The following is an 11,779-nucleotide window of genomic DNA, read 5'->3' as shown; positions in this document are numbered from 1 at the left end:
AGCAGTGGATAGGAGAGAAGCGGCATGAAAAACAGAACAAAGAAATGAGAATTATGTAAGAATATGCAAGATAAGAATATCCACTTTTAAGCTGAGGAGCTGTATTGTGCTACACCTCAAAGCATCCCCCGTTCTGAGTGAAGCGTTCACTGGAGTTAAAAGTTTTACCTGTGAATGTCCTGAGGTTTCTTTTCGAGCTGCAGCTCTTAATACACTCGGGTTCACATGTTTATAAAGAAACAGTGTTTCCTTTTATAGCACCTTGCCAAAAAATATTCTCAGTTCTTAAAAGTTACAGGTTTCGTCACATTGCAGCCACACTAGCCATAGCGAATCATTCTTTAATCCATTGAGAAAATGGAGTGAAGGTTCAGCACTGTTGCAAACCTACGAAGACATCGCTATCTAACTAAACCTACACACTGGGGAGGATAAGATGATAAATCTGGAAGAGCTGTAGAGATCGAGGCTCCAGCTGGGAGTTAATTTCACATTTACATGTTCACTCCACAAACAGTCCATTATGTCAAGAAAAAGACAAAATAAAGCTGTGTAACATGGTGGTAGCAGATTTTCTTCTACTGGGCCTTAGAAGCTGATTAGAGTTGACGGGACAGGACAGCAACCCTACATACAGAAACACCTGCTGCTGAATTGTTTAAATCAAAGCATATGCCTGCTTTAGAATGGCTCAGTCAAGGAGCTGGCTTCAAACCAATTTATTGTCTGTAACGGGACATAAAAGTTGATTCTCAATAATACCATCTGTTCAGTTTGAATGAGTTTAAGTGCTTGAACACAAGACAGAGAATACTCAGCATCCAAAAACCTTCAATGGAAAATAGAACATTAAACAAAATCTGGACGTTTAAGTGCTGCAGAATAAAATTTATTGAATCATTTTTATGTGAAGGACTGAACACTTGCGGCATAAAGCACAGGAAGGTGTCTTTAGAGTCTAGTCTAACACATAATTTAATAAAATTATGATTTTTTTTTTAAACGCTAAACTATCTGCAGGTTCTTTCGGGTTCTTTCTGCAGCCAGTAGGAGCCTCAGAGCAAGAGCAAATGTTGGCTTACAAGGTTAGCTAAAAAGTCAGAGAGGAACAAAAGAACAACTTGAATATTTTCTAGAAATCCTCCCTCTCTCTGTGACTGCATCACATGTGAATTTATCAGTAATGGGTCTGATGTTACTTCAAGTTTCGGAAACGGATTTCTTTATATTTCTTTTTAAGATGCCTAAGATAAAATTGTCTTGTGTGGACATGTTTTCATCAAAGTTTGAGACTTTTCTCAAAAATGGAACAGCAGCTGAAATGAGAGCCGATTTTCTGTGAATTTGGCTGCATTTAAATAAAGGCTTTGTGCACAGAAAATAGGAGAAAATCATATGTAAATTAATTGTCAGAAAGGGAAAAACTCAAATGTTATTTTAAGGTGTAGCCATTATGCTAATTACTACATATTTTTTGGAAGGCTTACCTTTGCACAGTGGCGCAGGCTGCACAGTGGCGCAGTTGGTAGAGCTGTTGCCTTGCAGCAAGAAGGTTCTGGGTTCGATTCCCGGCCTGGGGTCTTTCTGCATGGAGTTTGCATGTTCTCCCTGTGCATGCGTGGGTTTTCTCCGGGTACTACGGTTTCCTCCCACAGTCCCAAAAACATGACTGTCAGGTTAATTGGTCTCTCCAAATTGCCCCTAGGTGTGAGTGTGTGTGTGCATGGTTGTGTGTCTCTGTGTTGCCCTGCGACAGACTGGCGACCTGTCCAGGGTGTACCCCGCCTCTCGCCCGAAATGTTGGCTGGAGATGGGCACCAGCACCCCTCCCGACCCCACTGAGGGAAAAAGGGTGCAAGAAAATGGATGGATGGATGGATGGCTTACCTTTTGAAAAAGTTATCAATTTACAGTAATTTATTTAGAAAAATAATTATAATCTGCATAACTCCTGAAACATCAGTTCTCCTTAATTGGTGCCAGTGAAAATGGAAAGGTGCTTTCGTAAAAGACTAACCAACAGATGAGCTTATAAGAATGCTGCACCTAAAGTTAAATTAGGAAAATGTTTAATAACTCAAAGTTGGCTTAATTGAGGAGAAAATCAATAAATACTCCTGTGCTTTCTAAGGAGCTCTTGAACGTGAAGGCTGTGATTCTTCTTGCACCCCTTTAAATGACCCGGCCACTTATTTCTCTTAACTCTTGCAAAATGACCGCTGGGTTTTTATCTGCAGCTGTCTGTTGTATAACAGACCGTGCTTTAGCTGATGAGTGTGTTCCTTCTGCATGCGTGTGTTTAGGATGTCAGGAGGAAGCTCCTAATTGACTGGCTGTTAAAGCTTTTAATGAAGAGTGGGCAGCCCAAGCTCCAATTTGCCGTACAATGACCATCAGGGAATGAAAACTGGCTGGCAGTTGAGCAAGTAGGAAAAGAAAGGAAAAGTAAAATTAGTCTTTGAGAGGAGAGGGAAGAAGCACGAGCTCGTTGGAGAGGTGGTGTTCTGAAATTGGGGCGAAAAGAGAAGAAAATTATCTATTCATAATTTCTTCAAAAACCAAACATGAAACACCTCCGGCTGAATTCGAAATTCTTCTACATGCTGGAATCATTGTGAAATGGCCTGGCTCTCATAAAAGACAGTTTTTGAGTCTTAGTAATATTTAAAATATTACATTCATTATCTAGCAAACCCTGACTTATCACTGCAGACTTACAAAATAATTACAAAAGAAAATAAATGTAGTGCAAGGAACTGGACGGTCACGGCCAAAGGTTTGACTCAGCTATGCTGCAAAATACACAGATAGACCAGACTGTGCTTGATTTCCCATTCATGCCAGTGTTCTTCTGCAGAATTACCAGCAATCCCCATCCTTTGGATTAGAAAAAACACTTAACATGAATTGAATCAGGATGCTCCAGCAGTGCGCTTCCATGAAGCTTGCGTCTCCTCCAGGGGGAAAAAAAAAAGTATTTTCTAGATGTCTCAGATGATCCAACTCAGAATTTAACAGAAAAGGTAATTTCACTGCAGTATTTTACAGCATTTCAAATTGAGCCAGTTTGAAATTACTCGTGAATTTCAAACCGAATTTCAAATATCAGACTTTTGAACTGATATTCAAAAGTCAGGCCAGTGCTCACTCTGCACTGATTAAACATTACATATCTCCCTCCTCAAGAAGAACAACTCCACTGACTTGCTGAACAGTTTAGTATGTCCTACAACCTTCTTCACTGCAACCACTAACCTTAAACATCATTTTAGGTGCAAAAATCTTTGGTGCACTTTTCTGCAATGCAGGACATTTTAATGTAAACTCGTGACTGCACACTTTGGTTGCAGGTTTCTAAATCATTCTTATAGTTTCTTTGTAAGGCACATTTCAAGAACAAGGCAGTTAAAGTGCTTTATATCATAAAAAACATAATAAGACAAGTTCTGTTGATGTAAAATTTGTTTTCTTTAGCTAAAGCCATAATTCACAGAGATTCTGCTGCAAGAAGGATCTTTTTGTTCGACCTCTGAAGGTAAAGGTACAAACGATTCCACAGTATTAGACGAATCCCATGGGCACATTGAAGATATTAAGCTGTTGTTAGAGAAACTATTGGCTAATAGTGACAGAAAAACCGTTTTCTTCTCCAAGACCCTAAACTGGTCAGCAAGGTCAACATGAAATCGCCAGTGACCTGAAATTTTAACCGTTTCAACTTTCCTCATATTTCAACAAAATATACAGATTTTAATAATGTCCTATAATATTTTCTCCTGGTCTCCTTGGATCAGAGGAGGCAATAAGAACTTGTTTAGTCATCAAAAGGTTGCGTAAAAATCTATCCCTGTTAATCTGCTCTTTTTGCTGCCAATTATGAAGACTGACGAGATAATAAAAAATCATTAACAAAAATGATGAAATGATAGCAGAGTGTTAAATATCAATTGAAAGACAACTAATTAGGATGATCCTCGTGTAATTCAAAATCTTAAAAACCACAGTGGAGTAAGAGCCAATTAAAAAATTCACCTCATAGGACCCATCGTCGAATGAGCTGAGTTTCTCCCAATATAGTTGAATAATTGGCATTTTATCTCCCTTTTCTGAATTTTGACACAAACTCGATGTCTTTCTTTCTCCCAGCTTTTTTTTTATTTCTTCAGATCTTACGTCGGTGCTTCAGCTGTGCATCGTCTGCAGTACATTTATCATTTCTCAGTTGATGGGGTGTGATGTGATGTGATGTGATTGCAATGTCGCTCAACGTACCCCTAGGCATTCAGCCATTGGTTGTTGAATTTATTTTTTTCTGCCCTCTTTAGTGTCTAAACAACTTACAGTGTCTTGTGTGTCACTTTGTCGCATTCAACAGTTTCTACTTGACACCCACAATGCTAACAAACAAATAATTTAAGTATTTGAAGATTTGAGATTGCATAAATATTAGCTCTCTATAGGTCATAATGTTGCAGTAAGCAGGGAATCAAGGCACCACCATTATAATTCACTTTGCCTTTTCACACGGTACAAGTCCAACGTCAAAATAACGTTGGACATGCATCCAGCGTTATTGGGAAAGCTATAGCAGAATCAGAGGAAGAGTTTGTAGTATTCACCTGATGCTACAAATGCTATATGTTGGCTGAGTTTGTTGGCTTCACTCTGTTTCATCATTCAGTGAAATTATTCTTCGTAACATATTTGGTTAGGGGTTTCTGAATACTTTCTGAGGTGGGTTAGGCTGGTTCCGATGACTTAAACCAGCCTTTTTGTGTCTGGACCTTTGAGTTGATCATGAGTCGTAACAAAAGGATGATCTGAAGGAAGGTATTCTTATCACACCTTAGAGAAAAAAAAAGTTGAAATAGCTGGCCAGAACATGAAATGAGTTTATTTAAACTTCTGACCTCAGCTGTATCACTATTCCCAGCACCTTCACTGTATCATTTAAATCGTTTATCTTGTAGGATGTTATGGCTAAAGAAAGAGCATAAATTAACATGTTGATGGATTAGATGTTTATTCACTGGAGGAGAGGACATTAATATTGCAGCAGCAAGTGACTGCATTTATTTGAATAAATCTAACCCAGCAACATTAGATCTGATCACAAACCAGAACCATGTTTTGTGAGTTAATCTGTTTTGCATTCCAATAGATTTTGATGGGTTTTCTTGTGTTTGTTGTAGGAGCTGTAGAGGTGAGAAAAGAAGGTTTGGAGGCTCAGATCAATCGCCTGGCGGAGCTGATTGGACGTCTCGAGAATAAGGTAACAAATACAACTGTTACAAATTGGTTTGTCTTCTAGATTGATAGCAACGATTTGTATTGATGCCCCGGATGAATTTGCAGAACCCCTCCCCCACTCCTAAATTGATAAAGCATTATTTATTATAAAATATATTTGTAAACTTAAGGCTCTAGTAATTTTTTTATTTTTTTTTTATTTTTTTGCCTCAAATAAAACTCAGTTTTAAAAATGACACTTATTCATTCTAGGGAATATGTTGAACTTTGAGCTCCGATTAATCACACAGATCACACTAAAGTCTTTTGGATTTGCAGTCATGGCTGTTATGTTCTGCTGATCTTGGTGCAGCACCAGATGCTCTTACGCATTGAGAGCTACAAATTATTTTATGGGGTTTCAAGACCCACCAAATCTACTAAATTTATGTGAAGTCATGTAGATATTTCAAGTGTTGATTTGTCTTTTGTTTAATTTGTGACACTGAATAATCATCTTCCAGACCAAATCCAGACTGAAGATGAACCAATTTTGTGTTTGTTGATTTTTTTTTTTTTTATCTGTTTATTCAATAAAAGTTTTTTGTTTTCTCAGAGATGAGATCTGTAGAGTTTCTTGACCACAGATTCAAACTTCTATTGAAATGATAATTGAGTCACGTTATAATGTTTCACTTTTGACATGATGGAAAATAGACGGATCGTCACCAAATTGTTGGAAGAACCTGTTCTTTTGGGTTGTTGTCTGTGTTCTTTAGCAGAACTAGGAGAAACCACAGCCTAGATAGTTGTAGCCAAAAACATTTCCTCTGCAACTGGTTGGACTCTTGCTAGCTTTTTGTTCCCTAGACAAAAAAAATTCTATATGACCAAAAACTATAGGAAATTAAGTTTCTGTAGCTTAATATTCAAAAAAATATTGTTTTGCTTTCTTTATCTTGTTCACGTATCTCAACTAACTGGTAACTGGGAAGAAATTGGCTTCATCCATCCCTCCAATTTTACATTGACGAAGGCCAATGTCTCTTTAAATGCACCACTTCAGGATGTCGACCCTGTTGTTCTCTACAGGGTTCTTAACTGGACCATTGTCAGACAAGACCTCAGCAAACATGAGGGTTTTTTTAAATACTCTGTCTCTACCAGAGAGCTTTTTAGTCTGCCCTTGATGACTTTCTTGAGCAGAATTGAAGTGGCTTCTCTGCTGTGCCTGTTGTCCAAAGGTTTTCGTCTCTGTGGGACTTCAGATGCACTTAGGCTCACTTAAGCTTTGACTTTGTTGCAATGTGATTTTGTGTATTTATCAGGAGGAAAACGAGGAATCCAGAGCCGTATTTCTGGAGCTTGCTGGACTGTTGTTGATATCCTGAAACGTATTCTCCAACAGAGTCTTTAACTACATGGTTCTTTATGATGCAGCTGTTTTTCAGTTGCAATCTACTTAGCTGCAGCTTGCTGCATGCCAGGTCATTTTGTGATAAATGCTGCATGCTTTTCTTTGGAGGTGGTGATTACAAACACAAGAACACAGAGGTTTTAAGTGCATTACTTTAATAGCGTTCTTAGTCTGGTATAATTTGACTGATAGGACTTTTTCGAACATAACTTTCACAGCTTAACCTGCAATTATAAACATGTTTTTTTGCTTTAAACTAAGCTTAAATAAAAGACCCTTTTCAATGAATTAATGTCCTTCTAATCAATTCACAAAGTTGGCAAAACAACGTATCAGCAAAATAAGCTTTGGCCATGACTATACAGTTGTCGCAATAAAACACTATCCATTTGTCAAGTTTAACTTATTTGTGTGCATAAAACATTACTCATGCCCATATGGCAATCTGGCCTCCAGCCTTTGCCTTGAGCTGCAAAGATTTAGAAGCATTTCTGCTGACCGTGTGAATGTTTGTCTTGTTGCTGCGATTGTGAGAAACTGGGTATAATTATTTCCAATAATAAATTCAGGAATGTACATACATTTAATGTGGCTACAGACCGCATGAAGCAGTAGCTTCATGAGCTTAAATCTATTTATTGTTATGCATATTTATTTAGTGTTTCAGGCATGTTTGTGCAGTACAGACACTTGAAGCTGACAGAGGATGCATTAGAAACGAGGCCCTTACTTGTTTGAATGGTGCCTTGTACGAGCCCCTCCTTCTGCAATCAAAAATGCAGAAAATCATATAGATTATGAAGCAGAATAAAATGCAGTGCAGTCCTATACAAATCATGTCTTAGAAAGCATTTTTCAGGCTCAACTGACAGATATTTATAAGAGCAACTACCCACATGACTCATTTCAAAAACTGCGACTGATTAAAACTGTAACCAAATGCTTTAAAGAACATGAGGCGACTGCAAATAACACTACAAGCTGGATAAAGAGCTTTACATGAGGCTCATCCGTCACATGATCTAACTCCTGTATTTTTGCTTTAATTTTGTAAAGATGTCATTTTTCAACAGATAATTAACAACTACAATTATTAAGATGACTAAAACCTGTGCTATGTGGTAAATTGTGTCTTAATGTTTCAGTTTTATACATTTTTACCTAAAGGTTTTGTTGCAATTTGTATGGGGGTTTTTTTTCTGTGTCAAAATTGCATTCATTGGCGACTCGGTTCGCATAATATGAAATAGCCGTGTCCAATGCAGCAATTTTCCCTTTTGTTTTGATGTTCTGTTTGATATGTTACTGTTGAAGGCCTTATTTTGTTGTAAATACAGTACCTTTACTTATTCATCTCAGGGTTGCAGTGTGACGTCGATGGGAACTAGATGCTGTGATGAAGCTAAGCATAAAGAAATATTTCACTAGTAAAGAAAAGACAATAGCTGGGTGAGCAATAGGGACTTTAGTTTTGTTTAAAATATGTCCTTGTTCCTGTTGAATGCAGGATGAAGATCATCAAATCCCAGGGCAGATGTGTTTGCGTTATGATAGACAACTATGTCATCAGCATAAAGATGAAGAAATACATTAGTGACATCCTTATCTACATTATAAAGTAGCACTCCACAATATTAACAAAACACGACACGTCATTGCTGTTGCTGAACATTGTGGTGTCTGTCTTGGTTGCAATAGGATGCAGTGGACACCACACATCGGTGCAAACCTTTTGTTCCAATGAAATGCAGAACTTCAGAGCAAGACCGTGCTGCTTTGAGCTGAATGATGCTCAGCGCACCATCCGTCTTACCTAAGTTTAAATAACCGTAATTTGGGCACAGCTATCAAAAATCAAAGTGAGTCTGATTCAAGGTGAAGCTGTATGGAAAGCTACTGGACTTTTAGTAACTTTATAATAATGCCTTACAACAAAACAATTGAAATCATACAGAACACAAATTCACTGGACAGTCAAGTGGACAAATTGATTCTCTTTCATCATTTGATAGCATCTTACTTGCAGAAGCGACTTCTATTTTCTGGACCAATCTATCATTCCATATTGGATGCGTTCAGAAAATGAATCACTTTAAGAAACTTTACAGACCCATTTTTATCAATTCAGTCTGTTGAGTTCCTTTGTTTTCGATGTAATAATCTTATGCACACATTTGTAATTACATCTTGTGTGCTTGTAAAGCACTTTAGTCCAGCTTGTTATAAAGTACTCCACTATAATAGTTCAGTCCATCCAAACGACATGTTTCATGAGCTGTAAGATTAATTGTTTACATCCATGTTTCACTTCTAGAGGGGTTTGTGTGCAGTCATAACATTTCTGCTGCTCATTCAGAGTAAATTAAGTAAATTTGGTTAATTGTTATTCCAGCTCTAATGAGACTAAACTGTAGTGTTGCGTATTTTTAAACACTGCAACGCCTTATTAAACTCATGCGCTTTGCCCAGCTTCTGCGCTTTGAGTTTTATTTGCACAAAAATTATCAGAACAAAATTGGAGCACCCAGGCCGCATGCAGAAGAAAGGATGAGAAGAGAGAAGGTGTGGAGATGGCTAATGAGTGGGTGAATAAATTGGGATTTTTTTTTGTATTAAGAGGGAAAGATGAGGGAAGGAGGAGTCCCAAAAAAAGAAATGTACTCAACTATTTCCCTTTCGTCTTTTTCCTGAGACACGTCCACAATTCAAGACACCACCTCATCTTCCTCATTGTCCATCCTTACGTCCTTCATCCCCTTCTCTTTTTTTCGGTACTGAGCCTTTTAAGCCTAATGGATCCTTAGCGCACTCGGCTCGCTTCGCAAAAGGAAGCAGCTACGACAGAAAGAGCAAAGAATAACAAAACGCATTATGCTGCCCAGGGGGAGCATGAGGACGAAGATCTGGAAGAGGAAGAGAACATGTTTTCTCACTCCCTTGTTAGAATGAGCCTTCAGCCTTAAGCCCAACTGTGACTTCGTACAACAAATGACTCGGGTTTAAATAAAACAATTTCCCACAGTCCAGTGACCTCAATTTTGGCAGCAATGATTGAAACACCTTTAAAGAGATGTTCTTTAATCACTTGTGGCCCCCAAGGCTCCAGAGAGCCCATTACTCCTACCTGGTTGTGCTTGAAGTGACTGTGGCTTGAAGAAAAATTATTTTTACACTCAGTGAGGGTCTGTTTATAGCAAAACAACATTTTATTTGTGTTTGTGCTTTACTCTCTCAAAATGAAGTAAAGACATTAGTGAGGATTAAATTCAAACATTTGCTTCAAAATTGATCAACTAGCACAATTCAAAGTAACTGATAACTATTTAAGTCTGTGATGGAGACCAGGGGTTCCATCCCATGTTGATTATTGATATTATGTTATTTTCAGTTCAAATGTATTTTGTATCAGTTCTTTATTTCAGTTACTTTGACATTTGGTGAACATTCTTTTTGGGTAGGGAGACTGGCCATCTTTCCTGTTCAGAGAATGTGGGGGGGGGGGAATGTCAGTTTGTTTTGATTTAGATTAGTCAATTTGAGTTAATTGAGTACTTGCCTTTCTGGGTGTGTCTCAGCAAGGTGGAGCAGAGAGGGAGACAAATGCTCCTGGAACATACCAGCTTCCATTAAGAGGGGTAATACTCTGAGGATGTATTTTGTTACCTTTACTTTTTGATTGACCTTAGAATAGTTTAGTTTTAATAATTTGCATGCATGTAAATATTTGGATCATTTATTGTTGGTAGGTTTGTGTAAATAGTGTTTGTTGTTTGTCCTTTTTTTTTGTGGTCACCCCTTCACCTGGTGTAAGTGGAACTTGCTTCAGGTATAAGTGTAAGCTGCTGTGTTTCACTAAGTGTGGTTGTTGATGAGGATGTTGGTGTAACTTGGAGCTCCGAAATAAAAACACCTCAAAAGACATATTGTCGCCTCACTTCCTCCTTACCAAAGCAGAGCCTCCGCCGGTCAAAGTGACAAAGTCATATAAAATTAATTCAAATTACAATGGAAATGGTGTATTTAAAGGAGAAATGCTGACACAGTTCCATTGTCAACAGCAGTATAAACTATACAGGTATATCAGTCTTTCACCAAACCTTCCTTGTTTGACATTGTGCTTTTACAATAATGAGATCCGAGACAAAACATACATCTGCTGGATTATATTTACAGAGAGAAAAGTGCTTCAGAAAGGATGTGAGAGTAAAGTAAGGTTTCACAAAGGCATCGTAAAAGTGTCTTTGTCCTGCTGCTCATGCAACCTCTTCCAGCTCGGATCTTCGTATTGACACTGTGCAGGTGTCTGGAAGAGGAAATGATAATATCACACTGTGTCGGAGCGAATCACGAATTGTTTACCGAATGAATAATCACCCAGCCACACACTGAGTGACGTTCTATCTGGCAGGATGAAAATAGTGCCCTGCATTGGCACCGCTGCTCTGATAACACGCTGGAAATCCTGTTACCTGCTAAAAAGGTAAATTCATGCTGCCTCTGTTGCTGGGTGTCGCTCTCAGATTCTCCTGCTGTCTTTCGTGTTCTCGGTTTGCAAACTATTATTATTTATTGCTCTCCGGGTGGTGCAAACAGGAAAATGTTTGGGGTTTTTTTGTTAGTCTTTTTTGTAGGAGCACCAGAGCCTTAGTTTTACAGGGGTTTAGTGAAGCATGTATGAAAGGATACAATAGGCTGAACACTGAGAAGCAATTTATTTTCAACAAAAGAAAAAGCTGTGTGCATGCTTCCCTGATAAGTTCCCAATAAAGAAAGCTCAACTTTGTGCAGTGAGAAAAATCAGTCTGTAAGAAAGTGAAACATCTGGAGTAGACACAAGAGGATCCTCAAAGTGGGCAGGCATGATGCTGGTTGACTCCGTGTTGTGTGGGTCGTCTGACGCACCCATTGGTTCAAACACAGAGTCACTGTGGGATCTGTGCACCCCACTGGACAGTTTGAGCTATTTTCAATGTTCCTCACATGCAACATATTCTGTTTAAATGTGAGACTAATCTTTTATGTGCTAAACAACCACCAGCACAAAGCACTTTCTATTTGAGTCCAGCTGTGACCAGGCTGTCACATTAAGCCTGACTTCATAATCTCTTAACTGTGTGCGTGTGTGTGTGTGTG

General features: G+C 38.4%; 1 protein-coding gene across 2 annotated transcripts in view; it reads left to right on the top strand.

The window, feature by feature from the left end:
- Positions 1 to 11,779, top strand: part of necab2 (N-terminal EF-hand calcium binding protein 2) — a 103,318-nt gene that overhangs the window by 61,653 nt on the left and 29,886 nt on the right. For both annotated transcript variants that reach the window (XM_008411664.2, XM_008411662.2), the window contains exon 8: positions 5,193 to 5,272. In XM_008411664.2, coding sequence (XP_008409886.1) covers positions 5,193 to 5,272 — 80 coding nt within the window. The remainder of the gene's footprint in view (positions 1 to 5,192; positions 5,273 to 11,779) is intronic.

Source organism: Poecilia reticulata, linkage group LG6, assembly GCF_000633615.1.
Source record: "Poecilia reticulata strain Guanapo linkage group LG6, Guppy_female_1.0+MT, whole genome shotgun sequence".
In the NCBI taxonomy this organism is placed as follows: Eukaryota; Metazoa; Chordata; class Actinopteri; order Cyprinodontiformes; family Poeciliidae; genus Poecilia; species Poecilia reticulata.
This window is presented reverse-complemented; position numbering and strand designations above follow the sequence as displayed.